A 23,517-nucleotide genomic window follows, 5' to 3' on the forward strand; every position below is an offset into this window, starting at 1 on the left:
GGACACAACAAACATGTGGAAGAAGGTGCTCTGGTCAGATGTGACCAGAATTGAACTTTTTGGTCTAAAAGCAAAAAGTTCTGTGTGGTGGAAAACTAACACTGCACATCAACCTGAACACACCATCCCCACCTGAAACATGGCGGTGGCAGCATCATGTTGTGGGGACGCTTTTCATCAGCAGGGACAGGGAAGCTGGTCAGAGTTGATGAGAAGATGGATGGAGTCAAACCCAGGGCAATCTTAGAAGAATACCTGTTAGAGTCTGCAAAAGACTGGAGACTGGGGTGAAGGTTTAGCTCCCAGCAGGACAGTGACCCTAAACATACATCCAGGGCTACAATGGAATGGTTTAGATCAAAGAAAATTCATGTATTAGAATGGTACAAGTCAAGACCTACTGTAAATCCAATTGAGAATTTGTGGCAAAACTTAAAAATCGCTGTTCACTGACACTCTCCATCCAATCTGACAGAGTTTGAGTTATTTTGCAAAGAAGAAAGGGCAAAATTTCACTCTCTAGATGTGCAAAGCTGGTAGAGACATACCCAAAAAGACTTGCAGCTGTAATTGCACTGAAAGGGGGTTCTACAAAGTATTGACTCAGGGGGCTGACTACCACCGTTTCAGATATTTCACACATTTCAGATATTTATTTGTAAAAAAGTTTGAAAACGATTTACCATTCTCTTTCCATTTCACAATTATTTGCCACTTTGTGTTGGTCTATCACAGGGGTCCTCGAACTATGGCCCGCGGGCCGCATGCGGCCCAAAAAGGTCCTGAACCTGGTCAGCATGTGGCCCGCCAGGGTCCTGAACCTGGCCCGCCGGCTGGGATGTATCATTCATGTTGCAGAAGCCGCCGCTGCAGGTAAGTGCACTGACTGGTCTCTCTGCATTGAAGGGGGCACGGCACGCTGGTCTCTCTGCATTGAATGGGGGCACGCTGGTCACTATGCATTGAATGGGGGCATGCTGGTCTCTCTACATTGAAGGGGGCACGCTGGTCTCTCTGCATTGAATGGGGGCATGCTGGTCACTCTGCATTAAAGGGGGCACGCTGGTCACTCTGCATTGGATGGGGGTCACCCTGATCACTCTGCATTGAATGGGGACACGCTGGTCACTCTGCATTGAATGGGGACACGCTGGTCACTCTGCATTGAATGGGGACACGCTGGTCACTCTGCATTGAATGGGGACACGCTGGTCTCTCTGCATTGAATGGGGGCATGCTGGTCTCTCTGCATTGAAGGGGGCACGCTGGTCGCTCTGCATTGAAGGGGGCACGCTGGTCTCTCTGCATTGAATGGGGGCACACTGGTCTCTCTGCATTGAATGGGGCACGCTGGTCACTATGCATTGAATGTGGGCACTCTGGTCACTCTGCATTGAAGGGGGCACGATGTGGTTACTCTGCATTGAAAGGGAGCACGCTGTGGTCACTCTGAATTGAAAGGGGGCACGCTGTGGTCACTCTGCATTGAAAGAGAGCATGCTGTGGTCACTCTGCATTGAAGGGGGCACACTGTGGTCACTCTGCATTGAAAGGGGGCATGCTGTGGTCACTCTGCATTGATGGGGGCACGCTGTGGTCACTCTGCATTGATGGGGGCACACTGTGGTCACTCTGCATTGATGGGAGCACGCTGTGTTCACTCTGAATTGAAAGGGGGCACGCTGTGGTCACTCTGCATTGAAAGGGAGCACGCTGTGGTCACTCTGCATTGAAGGGCGCAAGCTGTGGTCACTCTGCATTGAAAGGGCGCATGCTGTGGTCACTCTGCATTGATGGGGGCACGCTGTGGTCCCTCTGCATTGATGGGGGCAAGCTATGGTCACTCTGCATTGATGGGGGCATGCTGTGGTCACTCAGTCTGCATTGAAAGGGGGCACGCTGTGGTCACTCTTCATTGAAAGGGGTCACGCTGTGGTCACTCTGCATTGATGGGGGCACGCTGTGGGCAGTTTGCATTGATGGGGGCACGCTGTGGTCACTCTGCATTGATGGGGGCACGCTGTGGGCAGTCTGCATTGATGGGGGCACACTGTGGGCACTCTGCATTGAAAGGGGGCATGCTGTGGTATCGCTGTTAGTAAACGCGATAACTTTTGCGCAAACCAATCCAAATACGCTTTTTGCGATTTTTTTTACCAAACATATGTAGCATAAAACAATTTGGCTGAAAATGTTAAAAAATTTTGATTTTTACATTATTTTTTGGGGGAATTTCATATAAAAAAAAGTGAAAAATATTGCTATTTTTGCAAAAATTACGCTCTTTTTTTGTTTATAGCGCATGATCAAAAAATCGCACAGGTGATCAAATACCACCAAAAGAAAGCTCTATTTGTGGGAAAAAAAGGACGTGAAATTCGTTTAGGTACAGCGTCGCAGGACCGCGCAATTGTCCGTTAACGTCACGCAGTAAAAAAATCGCAAAAAACCCCCTGGTCAGGAAGGGGGTAAAATCTTCCGGGGCTTAAGTGGTTAAATAAAAAAGAAGATGAGAAAAATATACAGGCTGGGCAGTTGGAGCTCAGTGATCAGAGAGACAGAGAGAGAGAAACAAAGTTACAATTTACAAATAAACTTCTGAACTGAGATAAGTGCTGGGAGGGGGGCCCACACAAGGGAGGGGATTAGTGAGGGACAACTGTCTCTTTCGCAACAGATAAAAGCTGATAGCAGGGAGAGGGACAGATCAGATTCAGGTGCTGGAGGAAGATTTCTGTATTTGTTGTACATCACTAATCCCCCTCTGTGTGGGCCCCCATGTGTGCTGGGCCCCCTACAAGAGGGCTGGTGGTCCCCCCCTATCAGCGGCCCTGGGTGAGATGAATGGGTGGGTGGGGAAACAACTGTCCGAGGGGCTCCCAACCTGGAATTGGCCTTTAAGGGTTATACAGAAGGCCATTTAAGGAATTTAGAAGACATAATTTAACCTCTCTGGTGCAATGGCCATATGACAGAAAATAAGCCGTTCCCCAGATAGGGTGTATTATCTAAATCCTTTTAAATGCACTATTTGTATGTAAGAAAAGTAACATCAGTGCTGCAATTAAAGTTTATGAACATAAGGCTAAAATATTCTGCATGCAGAAGAAATGTTATTTTCCCTGGGGAACCACTCGTGTTCTCTCACCTATGCTGTTTTTGTGGCATTGAACACTATTTATAATGTCACCATATGCTTCAGGTATGAAGAAATGGAGCTGTAAAGGTGGAAAAAGATGTGTTACGAGAGCCACAGCAGACCAGGTATGGGATCAGTCAGTGAGTAATTGGGACTTATTGATACCTAAGATACATTTTTGTAAAGTTTTTCATCATTTATGTACATAAATATATTTTCAAACAATAAAAAGTATTTGTTCTCGAAATACTGCACATAGATAGTTCACATTTACCATCCCAGCATGCTAGTGGCTGCTGACTCTAGTTTTTCTGCAGTGATTTATTATTAAAGTATGCTGTGAATAGCCTGATGTAATTTTATCTCCTGCTGTTTAGGTCTAATTGTAACAAACATATAGCTGAATAAGTCAGAGGAGGGATACCGAATAACCTTTTAGCTTTCCGACTGCTTTTACCTATTGCATGTAATTGTTCCTTAAAGTATAGCTAAAGGCAAAACTTTTTTTTCAGTTTTGGATAGAGTGGAGAGGGATGAGGACACCTGTCAGCTTTTTTTTGCTGTCTGCCCCCCCCAGTTAGGGAGATTCACCCTCTCAATTTACCCTGTTTACCACTATTATTGAAGGTGAAAGTAAAATAAAATCCCAAATTTTGAGTTGTCCCCAGAAAAGTAATAGAGGGTAAATCTTCAAATGGACATGAGTGTAGCATCAGGGGTCACAGGGGTCACAATTGTGACCTCGCCCCTAGCTCCAGGGAGCCGTGCAGCCTCCCTGTCACATTATTATACCCTCCACAAAATCCCAGAGTCCAGCTCCAATCTACCCTAGGGCCCCCACAGCCAAGCTTCAGTACTGGGCTTCCACTTTCCCCTAGCTCCAGGGGGCCCGTGCAGCCTCAAGGTCACATTACCATACCCTCCACAAAATCCCGGAGTCCAGCTCCAATCTACCCTAGGGCCCCACAGCCAAGCTTCAGTACTGGGCTTCCACTTTGCCTTCCACAGCCCACACCCCTCCACTCTCATTGGCCAGGGAGTGCCATTTCCTGAATAGAGAGGAGGACAGGGTGAGAACAATCCAGGATGGAAAAGTTTCAGTGCTGTGTGCTGGCAACAGGCAACCGGGAACAGTAACCGTGATGTCAGTGCTAAGCAAGGCAGGAGGAGGAGAGTCCGACCTTTAGTCACTGGTGAGGTAAGACACCACTTAGTGTCCCCATCCGGGATTCTCTGTATCCCTCACCCAGGGGGATGTCTGCTCACCCCACTACCCTGACAATTGGGGAAAAGACACACACTTCTAGGAGATGACCTCACCCCAACACTGACAGAGAAACCTTCAGAAATCGCTTAAAAATCCCCTAACACCTCTTGAGGGGCTGGGGGCTCCAGTTTTCTTTGTGTCACATGGCTGTGCCCCCCAAAGCCCCCTGACCACCCCCTGGTGGATGCATCAGTTTTCTTTTCTTTGGCTAACCCCCCCCCCTATGTTTTCTGGTGATCTGGCCATTAACACATCTACGGTATTAGTGAGACACTACTCTGCATGAATGAGTATAGGAGGCACAGCACACAGCAGCATTGTCAGTCAGGGGGGAGGGGGGTAGTGGTCAGTTCTCTAGCTATGCTGGGAACTCAGTATTCTCTACTCCAATGATCAGACTTGTCCTGATATGCCCCCGCTGCACAGCTATTCACTGGGAAGATTAGTGTGCTGTTGCTTCTCCTCCCCCCAGGTCTTATGCAGCTGAGAACAGAGGGAATGTGATCACTTATAAAAAAAAGGGTAATTATAATGTTTTTTTTTTTTATATCTATACACAGCTGTTTTGCCTTTCCTTTCTATTTTAAACCAAATGGGTTGTTTTATAAGGTGATCATTTACAATCACTTTAGGCTTTGACAATAAAAACCTAGAAGCTGACTGGTTTCTATGCAGAGCTGCACCAGATTTTGCATTCTTCACTTTTAGTAAATCAGCCCCAGAGTGTCTGCTGGTGAGGAACAATAGAGAAAGTGGTGATGTCATTTGTATAGCAGTGCTCAGGACTAGCTGCTGGACCTGGACACCATCACAAGGGAGGAAATCACAAGTGGTGTCAAGGGTTCATTGGCAAGGTGAGTCTAATTGTGTCAGAGGTGGCCCTTTACAAAGACACTGTCACTTTGCCCTGAATGTGCAAGGTTGCAGCACTTTGCAGGTTACACTGTGCAGTATTAAAAGCTTACGATGAATACCAGTAAAATCAAAATACGTTTGTTACAAGAGATTTATTGTCATAATCCAGGGACATTAAAGGATCAAATCTCTGCAAGGTCAAGTAGACATTTAATCTTCTGCTGTGATATATCTTTACAATTATGCTATTAAAATTAAATGAATATATTAATTAAATTTGAAAGTGTTTTGAAATGTAAGTCTTGGCTATTAATATTACTATCACAGTGGTTTTAAAAATGTTGTATATTTTTTTTGAATCAAAGTAAATCCAAGGTTAAGAATGCCTGTTTCATTGCATTGTTAACTACATATAAGAAGATAATTTCCTGCTGAATACATTAACAGGTCAAATCGATAAAGGGAGCAGTAACACTAATTGCGTTATTAATAATAATGTTGCATGCTCACAGTACTTTGTGCTAGAACGCTTCAAAGCAATCGTGATAACAATTAAAATGATTCAAATTATATGTACAGTAATAGGTTTAACAAAAATGAAGGGCACCAACAGGATACTAAAAATGTGGAAAAATTCTGAAGAGGGCTTCCTTGAGTGGCATTTTTGCAATATATTTTGTTTTAAAATCTGGCAAGTGATCAACATTGTTAAACTGGATAGGGATTAAAAGACAACCTGCTCTTACCTTTGTTCATCCTTCAGAGCACATTGGGAATCCCAAACCTAGACTGCTAAATATGCAAATGATAGCTTAAACTGCAAAAGCTGGAGTTTTGGCATGTCCTTCTCCCTCTTTCCTTGCTCCCTAAATGCAATATATGACTTCCAAAAACCCTGCAGCTCAGCTTCTATGTGTTGAGGATAAGGTTCCTGTATGCTGTGGGGCTTCACAAATTAAAATAAAATTATAGGAAATACTACCTGCTAATATCAGGGACACATTTCCATTTGTGCCTTTATTAATATAGTTATCGAAGCAGTCTAATTAGCCTGGAAAACAAAACCAAAGAAAACTCCCAGCTCAACGCATCCAACCAGTTTACCAACCAAATTACCTGGCTAACAGTATGCATTAACCACTTCAATACGGGGCACTTTCACCCCCTTCCTGCCCAGACCAATTTTCAGCTTTTAGCGCTGTCACACTCTGAATGACAATTGCGTGGTCGTGCAATGCTGTACCCAAATGAAAATGTTATCATTTTTTTTCACACAAATAGAGCTTTTTTTTGGTGGTATTCAATCACAGCTGTTTTTTTTTTTTTATCTTTTACTAAAAAAAAAAAGAAAATAGACAGAAAATTAAAAAAAGTTTTTCTAAGTTTCTGTCAGTAAATTTTGTAAATAAGTAACTTTACTCCTTCACTGATGTGCGCTGATGAAGCGGCACTGATGGGCACTAATGGGCTGCACTGATGGGCACTGATGAGGTGGCACTGAAGGGCACTGATTAGGTGGCACTAATGGGCACTGATAGATGGCACTGATATGCAGCACTGATGGGCACTGATAGGCGGCACTGGTGGGCGGCACTGATGGGTGGCACTTGTGGGCACTGATGGGCAGCACTGGTGGGCACTGATGGGCATGAGTGGGCAACACTGGTGGACACTGATGGGCAGCACAGAAGAGCAGGCACTGACTGGCATCACTAATGTGCACTGATTGCCACTGATTGGGTGCAATGATTGCAACTGATTGGGTTAACTGATGTGCCATGTTTTTATGTGATTATTGTGCATTTATTTTACTTTGTTTTAATCAGGGCACTGATCATCAGTGCCCTGATTATTTGTCTTGTACTCCCCTTTGAGGAGGAGCCGCTGATCAGCTCTCCTCGCCACACACTCTGACAGTGTGAGATGAAGAGAGCTGAATAACGGCACTTCCTCATTTACATGTGGCCGGCTGTGATTGGACACAGCTGATCATATGGGTAAAAAACCATGTCATTGGCTCTTTACCAAGATCGGGATCGTGCTGTGACCTAGGAACACGGCCCGGGCACGATCGCTGTGCTTCGCGCCCCCTCGGGCGCGCAAGAGCGGCCATTCTGGGGCGAAGTCATATGACGTCGTCCCAGAACGAGAGCCGCACCACTCCGCCATCATTTGACGGTGGGCGGGCGGCAAGTGGTTAAAAACAGGGGTTTAGTTAACACACATTTGCAAACACATGTGTAAGCTGCAGAGCCACTTCAAGGCACCTCAGTATTATCTGCAGTCCTACCTCTTGTAAATTTTTCAGAGCCTCCCCAGTGGAAGCACATGCATTCTAATGGATAGATAGAGGACAGGTGAGCCTGGAGGTAGCCCATCCTTCCTTGTATGTGTTGCCTTTCCATGTACTCCTTGGGTGACCATTTGCTTGTTACTGATGTAATATTGGTGAGGGGACACACTGGACACCTTTGCTGCCATTGTGTTATGTGCTCGGCGTCTAGTGTGCCCCTGTGCCTTTAGAAGGGATGGGCTACCTCCAGGCCCACCTGCTCTCTATCTATCCATTAGAATGCATGTACTTGCACTGTGGATACTCTCATAAATTTACAAGAGTTAGGACTACAGATAATACTGGGGTGCCGTGACTCTGCAGCTTATGCATGTGTTTGCAAATGTGTGCTAACTAAACCTCTGTTTTTAACGCATCCTGTTAGACAGGTTAATTCAGTTGGTAAGCAGACTGCTTGGTGAGTTGAGCTGGAAATTCTCTTGGGTTTTGTTTTGCATGTGTTGCCCTTCCGTGTGCTCCTTGCTGTGAAGGCCAGTAAAAGGTGGGGGCAGTGACCATTTGTTTGTTACTAATTAGCCTTGAGTATAGAAATTTTAGCACTCCACCAAGTTGTGTAGAAAATTCTAGATACATTTGAACTGCAAAAGCAATGACCACAGCCAAAAAAAGTAATTTTTACATTTACTATATGTGTTTTAAAGATGAACTCTGAACAGCTTACAAACAATTACATGTGAGTGCCTCTGTATATTAAGGATCTAAATAATGCGTGTTTAATCTTGGGGGATGTAATAGAGTGGAACATAAATCAAAGTAATTTCAGTACTAACAATGGGGCTCTGGCTTGGAATGTATAATCATGTTGTTTTACTAATATTATATAAATACACTTTATATTAATCATCGATGGTGGTACAGTATGTGTAGTATTCTTTTCGATGAATAGTTAATTATGACAAATCGGGAATGGAAGGCATATATTGTATATACCCAAATTATTATAGCTACCATGGATTTATTTATATATTGTATACTTAATATTAGTACATTGCTTACACTAGCAGAAGCAAACACTGAAGTCTCACAATGTATCTGGGGAAGAACATTTTCTAATAAGGTTTCCTATTAAATATTTTATATAGCTCAGTGGCTTCTGGAAATCCTTCCAGCAGGATAGCATTAAGAAGCGCTCAAAAAAGAAAGTAAATATACTATGCATGCATTCTTCAAGCACCATAGAAGGCATCCGCACTAAAAATATTTTTTCAGAGCAGTTTATTTTCTGGATCTCTCTTTGATCCAAACATTAAAAATGAAAAACTCTGGTCACCAGGGAATGAGCTAGTCTAAGTCAGATATTTACTGTCGTCTGACCTTAGGGACATATAAAATGTGTCACAATGACCCAATCTGTTTGATTTACCATAAGTATGAAGGTTGTGAACAAGCACAAGAATTCATATTTTATGTAGTCTCTTAAAATATTCCTCTACCTATAGTAGAGAAATCTTTTTTATTGTCTCATTCTACTGTGATTCTGACACTGGGGGCTATATAAAGTATCATAAAAATTCCGTAAGGCAGAAAAAGGAAAACATTGCTCCCCAACAACAAGTACATCCGTCACAACTAAGTGTGGAGGGTGGCATGTGAAATAACCTTCTATAGTTCACTCAGATGCTCTTTATGGCACTCTAGCTATTGATACACTGTGTCACTGACAATAATGCTGGTGGAAACTGGAAAAGTTTTTTTTTTCTGCAGGCTGAACAAAACAGCTTGACATTTTCCCCAACTTTTATCAAAAACTTGTGGAGCTCAGCAAAGCTATCAGTTTGATGGGCACTGATCAAAGACTGGAGGATCCCAACAAATAGCAGATTTCACGCTATTTCTTTGGTTATTTCAGTGCCAGTGTACAGGTTGACCCCTTTTTAATCTCTTTAATAAAGGGAATATATAATGGTATTTGTATATGTTTTTTCTTCTTACAAAAATAGCAATGATTTCTTCTATTTTTAGTCAAGTAAACATAACATTTTTATATTAATATTTTAAATTCTCTTTTTAAACATCAGGCTCACATTTTGTAGACTGGCTGTGTTTTTAAATTAAAAATGCCATTGTTAACATAAATCAATAGCACAAGCTGAATTTTACACTCAAAAGCAATTGTTTATTATATTGCCGGTTACCAATTCTTACAGTGCCTTGCGAAAGTATTCGGCCCCCTTGAACTTTGCGACCTTTTGCCACATTTCAGGCTTCAAACATAAAGATATAAAACTGTAATTTTTTGTGAAGAATCAACAACAAGTGGGACACAATCATGAAGTGGAACGAAATTTATTGGATATTTCAAACTTTTTTAACAAATAAAAAACTGAAAAATTGGGCATTGCAAAATTATTCAGCCCCTTTACTTTCAGTGCAGCAAACTCTATCCAGAAGTTCAGTGAGGATCTCTGAATGATCCAATGTTGACCTAAATGACTAATGATAATAAATAGAATCCACCTGTGTGTAATCAAGTCTCCGTATAAATGCACCTGCACTGTAATAGTCTCAGAGTTCCGTTTAAAGCGCAGAGAGCATCATGAAAAAAAGGAACACACCAGGCAGGTCCGAGATACTGTTGTGGAGAAGTTTAAAGCCGGATTTGGATACAAAAAGATTTCCCAAGCTTTAAACATCCCAAGGAGCACTGTGTAAGCGATAATATTAAAATGGAAGGAGTATCAGACCACTGCAAATCTACGAATACCTGGCCGTCCCTCTAAACTTTCAGCTCATACAAGGAGAAGACTGATCAGAGATGCAGCCAAGAGGCCCATGATCACTACTCTGGATGAACTGCAGAGATCTACAGCTGAGGTGGGAGACTCTGTCCATAGGACAACAATCAGTCAGTCGTATACTGCACAAATCTGGCCTTTATGGAAGAGTGGCAAGAAGAAAGCCATTTCTTAAAGATATCCATAAAATGTGTAGTTTAAAGTTTGCCACGAGCCACCTGGGAGACACACCAAACATGTGGAAGAAGGTGCTCTGGTCAGATGAAACCAAAATCAAACTTTTTGGCAACAATGCAAAACGTTATGTTTGGCGTAAAAGCAACACAGCTCATCACCCTGAACACACCATCCCCACTGTCAAACATGGTGGTGGCAGCAGCATGGTTTGGGCCTGCTTTTCTTCAGCAGGGACAGGGAAGATGGTTAAAATTGATGGGAAGATGGATAGAGCCAAATACAGGACCATTCTGGAAGAAAACCTGATGGAGTCTGCAAAAGACCTGAGACTGGGACGGAGATTTGTCTTCCAACAAGACAATGATCCAAAACATACAGCAAAATCTACAATGGAATGGTTCACAAATAAACATATCCAGGTGTTAGAATGGCCAAGTCAAAGTCAGGACCAATCGAGAATCTGTGGAAAGAACTGAAAACTGCTGTTAACAAACGCTCTCCATCCAACTTCACTGAGCTCAAGCTGTTTTGCAAGGAGGAATGGGCAAAAATTTCAGTCTCTCAATGTGCAAAACTGATAATCGCAGCAAAAGGTGGCGCTACAAAGTATTAACTTAAGGGGGCTGAATAATTTTGCACGCCCAATTTTTCAGTTTTTTATTTGTTAACAAAGTTTGAAATATCCAATAAATTTCGTTCCACTTCATGATTGTGTCCCACTTGTTGTTGATTCTTCACAAAAAATTACAGTTTTATATCTTTATGTTTGAAGCCTGAAATGTGGCAAAAGGTCGCAAAGTTCAAGAGGGCCAAATACTTTCGCAAGGCTCTGTAGTGTGAGCCTAGGGGAGTGTTTACTAACTGTATGGGGGATGGGCTTGTGAAATAATCATAGAGACCTGTGATCCTATATAGCAGGATCACAGGCGCTCTGTGATAATTTCAGAGAGAACAATGGTCAGCTGTGTTTAAAACAGCTGATCGTTCTTCTCTTTCAACGGGGAGCAATCGCGGGAGCCCGGCAGCAATTGCGGCCTGCCGGCCCGTGCATCGGCATACCCGCTGCCTAGTGGAGGTGGGAGCGCGCCGGGGGCACACGCTCGCCCCCCAGCACCAGACACGCGACCGACATAGGACTACGTTGGTTCGCGCAGGAGAGGCTGCCTGCCACAGTAAATGTGCGGCGGGCGGTCTTAAAGCAGTTAAGAAAAATAATTAGGTTTAATGAGGAAAGGCTAATAGCAGCATGCAAGATATATGAGGCTACTGTGACTTCATATTGAAGACCGAGTAACTTACTTTTATTGTTCCGCTGTCCAGTACTGGACAAAAAAAGTCATCAATGTTGGAAACCATATGAAAATCTGGGTCAGCTGATTGCATATATTTAACATTGTCATGGGTGGATTCCAGTGAAAAGGTAATCTTCTCTGTCACAAAAAGAGCTGGCATAAGAGGAAAAAAACAAAGATTACCATTACAGAATACCTGCAGACCAACCAAAGCATTATGCACTTGCATGTAAAAACATATTTGCAGTACGTTTTTATTGTACTTGATGGCGTCTACCCAAGCCCTCAATAAGTAAATATGTTCCTATATGTAGCATACCAACAATCAAAGCAATTAGCCATTGGCATATTCATCATGAATTCTAGGATTTAAGGGAATATCAGTTTTTCAGCATCTGCAGGATGTAGTTTTTTCCTATTGGAGCTGCAGATCATTATATTGTATATACACAGCACCAGCTAGTATTAGAGAAATTCAGAACTCTAGAGTAACATGGGATGCCAGTTTTAGCTTGCAGAACTTCTAGCAGTGTAAGTGCGTAGAAAGTAGCAAAGCCACTGGTGAATTCTGCATGCTTGCATTTTTCTGCATTTCAGGAACTGTGAGAGCCGTGTGGATCTCAAAATCAGTAAGGACTTGATTAGATTTGTGTTTGGGATTGGGTGTTGATGAGCTGCATTGTTACCAACCCCCAACTTCCCACCTCAAGCTTCAAAGGCAGCCAGATGGGGATGTACACATGCTGTGGCTGTGATGCTTTGCTTAAAAAATGATACCCTATTGCATTTGGTAAGCAGTATGGCAACTGAATGCAACTCACTTAAAGCGGAGTTCCAGCCATTTCACTCACCTGTCCAACGGTCCAGCGATGCGGCCGCCCGAAGCCTCGATCCTCTCCCTCGGCGCCGGCATCACTGCTGTGGGCACCCGGCTGTGACAGTTTGCGGCTTCACAGCCGGGTACCCACTGCGCATGCGCGAGTCGCGCTGCGCGCCGTGATTGGCCGGCAATCTTCTGGGACCTCTGACATGTCCCAGAAGATTGCAGGGAGGGAGGGGGAGAGGAGAACTTCCGCTCAGGGCGCCGCGGCGCTCCAAGTGGAAGTGGGAGCGGGTACCTGTCAAAACTAGGTACCCGCCCCCCCCCCAAAAATGACATGCCAAATGTGGCATGTCAGGGGGTTAGGACCACCTAAAACGGAAGTTCCACTTTTGGGTGGAACTCCGCTTTAAGCAAATATGGCTGTGCCACAGTGGGGCAATTTTATCAGAGATAAAATAAAATAGGTGATATGTCACCTGCTCACTGCCTGTCAAGCACCTCCTAAACGGAATATACTTTTATTCCAAGTGATTTTTAGAGGTGAGACAATAACAGCAGCATTCCTAAATATAGCCTGAGTATCTTTGTGCACAAAGAGGGTTGTTTTTTCCTTAAACTGCAATTGAACTTAAAGGGATCAGTTTGGATATAAGCACTTCTTGTTATTTATTTATTACATGTACTTATATATTTTTTAATTTCTCCTTTCATTAAACCAAGTTTTAGTGATTAACCACTTTAAGACCGGAAGGATTTGCCCCCTTAATAACAAAGCCCTATTTTGCGATTCGGTACTGCGTTAATTTAATGGACAATTGCACGGTCGTGTGATGTTGTACCCAAATAAAATTGATGTCTTTTTTTTTCCCCACAAATAGAGCTTTCCTTTGGTGCTATTTGATCACCTGTTGGATTTTTATTTTTTTCGCTATAAACAAAAAAAGAGCGACAATTTTGAAAAAAAAAAAAAAACAATATTTTTCACATTCTGCTATATAACATTCTCAAAAAAAAAACATTTAAAAATCAAATTTTTTTAACATTTTAGGCCAATTTGTTTTCTGCTACATATTTTTGGTAAAAAAAAAAATAGCAATAAGAGTATTTTGTTTGGTTTGCGCAAAAGTTATCGCATCTACTAACTACGGGGAAGATTTATGTAATTTCTATTGTTTTTTTATTTTTTTTACTACTAATGATGGCGATCTGCGATTTTGCATGACTGCGACATTGCGGCGGACAGATCGGACCCCTAACTGACATTTTTGACACTTTTGGGGGGACCAGTGACATTACTACAGTAATCAGTGCTTAAAATATGCACTGTTACTGTAATAATGACACTGGCAGGGGGTCAACCCCATGGGTGATCAATGGGTTAAATGTGAGCCTAGGGGAGTGTTTCTAAATGTGGGGGGGGTGTGGCTTGTGAAATGACCATAGAGACATGTGATCCTATATAGAAGGATCACATGAGCTCTGTGATCATTTCAGGGAGAAGAGCGGTCGGCTGTGTTTACAACAGCTGCCCGTCCTTCTCCATCAGCGGGGAGCAATTGCGGGTGTCAAGCGGCAATTGGAGCCGCCTGACCTGTGCATCGGCTTCCCCACTGCCGAGTGGGGGCGGGAGTGCGCCGCTGGAGACGCGCGCTCACACCCTAGCTTCCCGCGCGCGACCGACGTAGACCTACGTTGGTTTGAACAGGAGAGCCACCTTGCCGCAGTAAATAGGCGGGTGGTCGGGGTGTGGTTAAAATCCCATAACGTAACAACACGGGTAGGTTTTTAGATTGGACAATATAAGACATATGCTGAAACCCCCTCTTTGAAGCTACCACTGCCTCCTTTGAGAATATTAAACATTTTTATAAAGAATTGCATACAGACCAATGAAATTCTCAGAAATAATGGTTCCTTTTCTTTCTGATCTGAAACATTCATAATCTTTTGAATTAAAATCCATATATCTGAGGAGAATTCAGAATCATGTGCTGGCCTGAAAATTGGTTCAATTTGCTACTCTACTATAAAATATGTGATTTATTATCTTTAAACTTAGATTTATTATAATGATGCTTCATCTCATCATGTGGCCCTTCTTTATTATAACATGGTTGTTTTCTGTCTAAAAAGACTGACTATTTTTATAGGTATAACTGACATTTGTAGCTTTTTTACTCAAACAGCTTACATATCTGCCAATATATTTTGTGTTGAGGAAAAACAGTGTTCTCTATATAATAAAATGCTTGCTGGGGCCAGAAAAATGGAGGAAACAGCCTTCCTTCAAAATAGCACATTTTATTCAAAGGGCCCCAAATATCTATTTCTTTTTCTATACCTTAAACATATTTCCAAATTTCATTGCATATTATATCAGTAAAATAAACACTATGCACTACCGATTACCTATTTAGTGGACATTTAGGTTTTATTTAACAATACTTACATCCATATGAAATCAAGTGATTTGATAGAGATGTTATATAATCCTTTGTATTCACTTTCTCCAGCCTTGAAGAAGTAAAACAGACAAAACAATCAATAAAAAGGATATTATGTACATAAATAGATAAAGTACATTTTTACAATGTCTGTTTCTTTTCATTTAAAAATAAATGGTAACAAACGGTAGCAAAGGATTAAGTGAGCAGAATGCCACAAAAGCTGTGTGGCAGTACAACATAGGTCTATAAATCAGTGTTTCTAAAGCTATAAATCGGAACCAAAATTAGGTAGCAGAGGCATTTGTCAAGGATGACCACTTGACTGTGTGACCTAGTTTGTCCATGTGCAAAATCAGTTGATTAAAGGTAAGTGATATACCACAAAAAAATTTGATAATGTGAAAGGAAATCAGCACCTGTGCAAGGTGGGGAGTGGAAAGATCTACACAGGCAAAGTCTGAGCTTTTTTGTACAGGGATTGAAAAAGTATCATACCAAGTCAAATACATGTCTGTATACTACCTGCATTAGAAAATCCTGACATATTATGAATATGAATGAATTTTTTTTTCCCCTATATATAAAAATGTACATATACATGTGTATATGCTGATTACGAAGACCATTTAAGTAAAAGAGGTTTGTACTGAATATATAGGGTGAAGATATGATACTCGTACATTCGGTGAAATAACAGAATAACACTCTATAATGAGATTCATAAGGGCACTGTCAGACTAAATAATCGTATGGACCTCCAATTCTTCATTCAAACATTTTGGAGCAAGGGTCTTTAATGTAAAAATCCAAAATGTCACACGCCTACATAGTTGTTGAAAACTTTCTCTGAAAGAGGAAGAAGAAGGAATGGATTTATTAACCCATATTTTAAGATCTTTGGTGGATTTATGTTTAAGGGTGAAGTGTCTGGGCACACTGTGCTCCACATCACCACATTTAGATAAATCTTCTATGCTTGACAAATCTAGCGTGAATGGTACGGCTAACGTAGAGAACACCACAGGGACAAGATAAACAGTAGATTGCAAAAGTGCTAGAGCAGGTGAAGAACTTCTTAATATTATAATCCTTGCAATTCGAGTCTGAAAATAATTTGTGACGATATTGTACAAAGGGACACATTTTTTACACTGGTACATTCCTGTCATATTACAGAAAAAAGTCACAGAGTGAGAAGTAGGCTTAGCGAGAATGTGGAGTTTGCTGAGTGCAATTTTGTTTTTGATAATTGGGGCCCTTTTGTATACAAACTTAGGTTTAGGAGGAATGACTAAGGAGAGCTTAGGGTCACCGAGAAGTATGCTCCAGTGTTGAGAGATTGTGTTCCATTTGTTTTGTTTTGCAGTGGAAATTTGTGATGAATTTGACATCATATGAAGAGGTTTGTTGTTTGGTCAGAGGAGTGGCAGTTATGGCTCTTTCAGATTGAACTTCTTTGATAATGTCTGTATTATAGCGTTTCGCAAGAAATTTATTATCGAGTAAGGAACTTTGAGATTGATAATCTGAGTCCAGAGTACAGTTCCTATGGGGTCTGATGAATTGGCCCTTAGGAATATTGTTGATCCATTCAGGGTGGTGGGAGTTGCGGAAGTCTAAATATGAATTTCCTGAGGCTGGTTTGAAGTTGGTCTTAGTTACTATAGTGCTGTTGTGGTGGCTTAGTTCTAGGTCAAGAAAAACAAAAGAGGTTTTATTCCATACATGTGTAAATGACAGACCTAAGGTGCTGCTATTACAGTACATCATCTATTTATCTGCCAAAAAACACTAGATGGGTGGCGAATGGATTGTTCCTCCAGATACAGGAATCCACCAACCCATAGTAAGGTTGGCATAACTAGGTGGGAAGGAAGCACACATGGCGTTGCCCTGTATCTGGATGAAATACTGCTCAAGGAAAGTGAAGTAATTGTGCTCCAAACAGATTCGGGGCACTATCATGAATGAGTTGGGCCTGCATGTGATGTAATTGGGAAATGGTATCAAGAAAGTGGGAAAGAGCTGCTCGTGTATATGATTTAAGGGTGTCTAAAAGTTGGGAGGAGTCTCTAATGTATGCCCGTAAGGATTGGACCAAAGGCTAAAGGATTTTCAGGAATAAAAGAAACCTGCCAACTACTATCATGTTTGTCAACATCCAAAATTACTTGATCCAGTAATTTTTAACATGTTGTTGTCCATATGTATTTAGATGTTTTTTCTTTAATGTCTACATTTCTTAACTAAAATAAATCATAAATTAATAAAATATATACATTTTAAATAGTTGTCTGGTAAACCTGGGTTAATGGCATCTTAAAATCCCACCTCCACATGTGAGCTCCTTTTTCCTGTGTCCTATAAAAATAAGGTGTTTATAGGATATTTTTGAGAAGAAATTCATATTATTTTATTGTTTATGACATTATTACTCCTGGCGATATCAAGAAGATTTTTTCGTTCTGATTTGTATAGCTCTAAAGGATCATGAGGTAACTTGTGATAGGTGTTTTGGTCAACTAGCAATCTATGGACCTCTGCAATGTAATCTGACTGGTTCATGAAAACAATCCCTTCCCTTTTGTCTGCTTGTCGGATGACTATTTTAGTGTTCTGGGATAAGGAATCCAGTGCTAACCCTTCAGATTTGGTAAGATTGTATCTGGTTTTGGATGGTGTGGGGGTGGAACATAGTTTGGAAATCTCATTGTAGATCAGCTGGTAAAATGTATCTATGAAAGGTCCCTTTGCTTGAACCGGGTAAAAAACAGACTTGGGGAAAGAAAAAGATAGACATGGGGTTGAGATTAGTGTGTAGAATAGAATGTGTGTCAGAACCCCTTTCTTGACCCACTTTCCCCCTGAGCAAAGAAAATTCTAGGTCACCTGTGTCCCCTGACCAAAGATTTTCTAAAGTGTCAAGGGAAAATAATTTGCTCTCCTCCCACATCTGGTCCTGAGGGGGAGTTGGTGTGTCTTCAATGATGGATTTGGGTTCTTTCATATTATAAAAGCGTTTTAGAGTGAGTTTTCTGATAAAACTATTGAGATCTTGGAAAAGGGTAAAGGGATTAGGGAGATAGGACAAAGAAAAATTAAGCCCTTTTTGTAATACAGAGGTCTCATGGGGGGGGGGGGGGTTAGGATGTGAGAAGACAGATTGTAAATTTATATGGTGTCTGGATTAATGTGTGGTGGTGCTTTATTCTTTTTTCCCTCCTCTTTATCCTTTTCTCTGATTCTTTTTTCTTTGCACCGATGTGTTGGAGTGAAAGCATTTTTTACAATGGAGGACCTGGGGTGCTTGGGAGCCACATCCTCAATTGAAAGGGCAGGGGAGGAGTGATCCAAAGCGGTTAAAGATATCACTAAACTTGCACTGATGGTCTGAGGTTCAAGCAGGGGAAGTGTCGGGGCAGAATCTCTGGTGGAGGACAGTCTGTTCTCCATGGAAGAAGTTGTAACCTGACTGACTCATTGGCCGGAACCTGCTGACAAACTTGTGCTGTACCAAATCACAGCACAGATGGGTCAGCCGCCCTGTCGCTGTATTTTTGCTATCGTGTGGTTTGCTAGTGGTTAACAAGTGCTACTTTAAATCATTTTTTTAAATGTATGAGTATTTACATTGGAATACTCAGGAACCTATTCATGGCTTTGACTCATAGCCATTATTTTATCAACAATTCACCATTTTTCTTATACATGGGAAAAAGGAGAACTTTACTTGTACAGCGCTACCCCCCTTAGGAGCCGCTGGATTTTAGGTCCCCCTTTACATGCACAGCCAGGAAACAGGTAATTTCAGCAAGCACACAGTAGTCAGAAAACCAGTCCAAGGGCTTTTGTTTTGTTTATTTATTAAAGGAAACAACTTGGATGAGGTTAGAGTAAAACCGAGTTTAAAGTAGAACTTTGAGGATAACTTGTAACTGCCTCTGACATCTAGCACAAAATCCCAGACTGTACTCCCATAGAAATGACTGTATGGTCTGACTGAAACAAATGGTTCAACTCCAACAGTGTCTGCAGATACTCTATTCCTCCCCACAAAATGCCAAAGCACCTGGCTCTGGACTTAGGATTCCCCAAGCAGGGGTGAAGGTTAGCTGTAGACTGTCCCATTAGAAGACTAGCTGGGTATTGCACCTGGCTGCTTCTCCCCTATAGGCATTGGTGGGTGGATAAATTGAGGGTACTCACTCATTCCCTTGTAAGTCCTGCAGCACATGCAGTGGCTTCTGAACATACCTCCTGCTGAACAGGTCCCCATGGCTCCCAGCCATCAAAGCCTAGCTGAGGCTGAAGGGTGTGAGGATTCCTCCCTGCTTTCTCTCTCTCCCAGCACACTTCCTCTCTGGTACCTTCCTACCTGGAGGCAGAGCCCCCCCAGCACAGGTGCCCCCTCAAGGTCTCTGGATCCTGGACTCACTTCCCAGATGGCCAGGCTCCAGAATATTTATGAGACATCTCTTCACCTTCTGAGCTGTCCTCACCCAGGAATTGGTAGAGATCCCATAAATTCCCATAAACACTCGAAAGGAATAAAATGTGTTTACTGTTTGTATGCTTGCTGTTTGTCTTTGTATGGCTTGCTGACTTTTTGTTAATATTTCTCCTCTTGGTCTAGGTCAGTGGTTCTTAACCTGGGTTCGATCGAACCCCAGGGGTTCGGTGAGTCAGTCTCAGGGGTTCGGCGGGGGGGGGGCAACAGGGCAATTGCTCCCCCCGAGAAAATATTACTGATTGTGAGGCCAACCCCCCCACCCCCCCCCGGGAAATCAGAGCTGCGGTCGGGACGACTCACAGCCATTGCACATAGACACTTGACGCTCTGCCCCCTGTACCTCCCCCAGCAGGTTTCCAGCCTCCAGCAGGTTTCCAGCCTATCTCCTGCAGGCTGCTTGCTGCTTGAGTGGGCGGGATAAGGATGTACCTGACCACGGAGATTGCGCCCGCCTGGAAGAGGGAAGTGTGAGCAGCTGAGCAGAGGGAGCCGAGTGAATGTTCCTGGAGGTAGGCTCAGCTAGCTGTACATGGTGGATTAGTTTGCAAGCACCTCTATGCTAAGTCTGCTGAGTTACTGCAGCTTAGCATAGAGGTGCTGTTAGCTGACAAATGAAAATGCATGTCCTTTTCATTTAGCTCAATAAGCATTGTGAATGCCCCCTGGTGTGTGCCCTTCTGATACCCCACGGTATGCCCTCCCAACACCTTCCCCCCCAGTGTGTGTCCTCCTGACACCCCATGGTATGCCCTCCCAACCCCTCCCCCAGTGTGTGCCCCCCTGACACTCCATGGTATGCCCTCCCAACACCTCCCCCCAGTGTGTTCCCTCTTGACACCCCATGGTATGCCCTCCCAACACCTCCCCCCAGTGTGTTCCCTCCTGACACCCCATGGTATGTCCTCCCAACCCCCCCAGTGTGTGCCCTCCTGATACCCCATGGTATGCCCTCCCAACACCCCATGGTATGCCCTCCCAACCCCTCACCCCAGTGTGTGCCCTCCTGACACCCCATGGTATGCCCTCCCAACCCCCCCAAGTGTGTGCCCCCCTGACACCCCATGGTATGCCCTCCCAACCCCACCCCAGTGTGCCCTCCTGATACCCCATTGTATGCCCTCCCATCCCCCCCAGTGTGTGCCCTCCTGATACCCCATGGTATGCCACCCCAACCCCCCCCTCCAGTGTGTGCCCACCTGGCTCCCCCAGTGTGTGCCCTCCCAACCACTGTGTGCCCTCCTGACACCCAGTGTGTGGCCTCCTGACTCTCCACTGGTGTGTGCCCTCACTACCCTCCCCCACAGTGTGTGTCCTCCTGACCCTCCCCCCAGTGTATGCTCTTCCAACCCCCTGGTGTGTGCCCTCATAACCCCCCGGTGTGTGCCCTCCTGACCCCCCCCCCCGTGTGTGCCCTCCTGACCCTCCCCTGGTGTGTGCCCTCCCAGCCCCCTGGTGTGTGGCTTTACTGATCCCTGTACACTGTCCTATCCTCTGTCCTGTCAACTCCTGTCCTCTGCCCTATTCTCTGTACACCGTCCTACAGCCTACTGACCACTCTATCCTTCCCTACAATCAACTGACCCTGATACACTGCCCTACATGCTACTGGCCTCTGTACACTGCCCTACATCCTACTGACCTTTCTACACCACCCTAAAAACTACTGACCCCTATACACTGCCCTACATGCTACTGACCTCGCTACTGCCCTACAAACTACTGAGCACTGTACACTACCCTACAAACTACTGAGCACTGTACACTACCCTACAAACTACTGACCACTGCACACTGCCCTACAAACTACTCACTACTGCACAAGGGTTCGGTGAATGCGCATATGAAGCTGGTGGGGTTCAGTACCTCCAACAAGGTTAAGAACCACTGGTCTAGGTACTGTAACTGTCTTCTTATTTGGATCTCTTATTTACTTATTTAAAAAGTTTAAAATTCCATGCCTTACAGGTCTTTCTATTAAGGCAGACAGCAGGGATGAAGTCCTTTTAAACTACAGGATTATTGGACCAGTTAAGCTAGGGATAGAAGGCTTCTTTTTTGGATGCCCCACATTTGAACACTGGACTTATCACCAGTCGAGTCCTTTTTTTACGGGTAGAACAGCCAACTGGAGTCACTTACAAACATTAGCAGAGGATTGTTTCTTAAAATGCTGCTGACAGGTTCTGTCACAAAGAATGCAGCCTAGCTAGTCCACATCCAAATGGGAGTTTTCCTAAGTGAAGATAGCGTAGTCCTTGCACTTTCCCCACTCCTCAAGAGCCTTTCCCTGCTGCTTTGCACTATTGCTGCCAGACGGAGAACTTGTCCCTACACTAGTCACTCGCATAAAGCGTGCCAAACCCAGGAGCGATGTCCTAAATAGACACTGTCCTGACCCAAGATGGCTGCCAAGGTCATGTGGGGCGCCAGTGTCTAATCGGACAGCTGTCTCTCCTGGTGACCATAGGTAGTCATGGAGGAACCAAGTTCCTCATGCCTTCCTTCACCCTTCTGCAATGCCGCTTCAGTTGAGCGCCACCAACAGTGGGGAGTATGGACTGCACTTGCCTACAAGATTCTGCTGCCTGCCTTTATATAAAGTATCCTACAAGGGCCAGTCTTACTATATATACTACAGGCTAGTAGGGATTAAAAGGACATCTGCTGTTAAATTTTTTGGGCATGGAACAGTGGGGCTGTCATTGTGAAGGATCACCTGTTTGCTCAGTGTATGTATCCCACCTGTGAGTTTCCTCAATTCTAGTTGCCTATTGTGGGGATAATTGAAGTAAAGGTCTTCATGTTTATGACTGTTATGTGAAAAAAAAAGGATTGCTGCTACTCCTGATCAGCCCAGGTGAATAAACCAAAAGAAGCAGCCTCAGCCTACATGTCTCCACCACACCACACACCCTGATGCATTTCGCCATGGCAACTGGGATTTTGTCATAGCACTCTATGTTCTGGGACACTGGGATATACTTTTACCTCTTCTTTGCACAGTTCCAAAAGCTATCTAACAGGTTACTATGTCTGCTATGTGGTTCCAAAAAAGAGGGACACCAATGGTTTCAATTGGTTGGTAGAGGACTCAGAATTGGCACCAGACACCAACCATAGGGGGGCATTGTAACTTTATTTGGAGGGTTCTCTTACCATGCAACAAAAAGCAGTGTCAGGTAGGATAATGGAGGGGGGGGGGATGTCATTCATTTTGGTGCAGTTCATTAGGGTGCAATGATCTTCCACGACACTGGCTCCTGATTGATTACCTAGCTAAGCCTGGCAAAATATGTGCAGTTATTATCAACAAAATCCAGATATATGGTAGTAGACTTTGCTACCCACTCAGTAAATTCCAGAATCAATCTATTAAATGTTAACCCGCATCCTGCAGAGAAATTCAGGATTATTGTCTATTCTTATAATGCAGTTCTATTACAAAAAAATCTAAAAGGATTGGATTATAATACAGTATCCATGTTCTCATGTACTACTTACTCTTCTTTTAGAGTGTTCAGGGCTTTAATATCTTCAGAATTGTAAAGTGTTGTTGGTGGAGAGTCATCAGTATGTTTTTCTTCAAATTCTCCTTCTTTAGCTTCATTTTTCTCTTGAGCTTCCTTTGTTAAAATCTCAATTTTTCCATCAGTTTCCTCTGGTGTATGGGTCTTGATGGTATCCATAATCATAAATTGAAATAGTTTCTGGCTTTTCATACAACAAAATAGCTAGTGGCAAAAATATATATGGTTTATGTTTATAACAACAAATTAAAATTTACATTACAGCAGCAGACAAAGTCTAATGTGTCCCTCTCCAGACACTGCAGCTGTCACGGTAACTTCAAGGAAATAATCACATCAACATGATACTGAATTGATATAGTTTCTGGTTTTCCACTCAACAAAATAGCCGG

At 43.2% G+C, this 23,517-nt stretch overlaps 1 protein-coding gene across 1 annotated transcript in view; it reads right to left on the minus strand.

Moving 5' to 3' along the window:
- Positions 1-23,517, minus strand: part of ERICH6B (glutamate rich 6B) — a 120,680-nt gene that overhangs the window by 93,243 nt on the left and 3,920 nt on the right. Inside the window, exons 3-5 of the mRNA XM_082245331.1 lie at positions 23,100-23,329; positions 15,091-15,155; positions 11,826-11,971 (exon numbers count right to left, since the gene is read on the minus strand). Of these exons, the coding sequence (XP_082101457.1) occupies positions 11,826-11,971; positions 15,091-15,155; positions 23,100-23,329 (441 nt within the window). The remainder of the gene's footprint in view (positions 1-11,825; positions 11,972-15,090; positions 15,156-23,099; positions 23,330-23,517) is intronic.

Source organism: Pelophylax lessonae, assembly GCF_965119305.1.
Source record: "Pelophylax lessonae genome assembly, chromosome: 2".
NCBI lineage: Eukaryota > Metazoa > Chordata > Amphibia > Anura > Ranidae > Pelophylax > Pelophylax lessonae.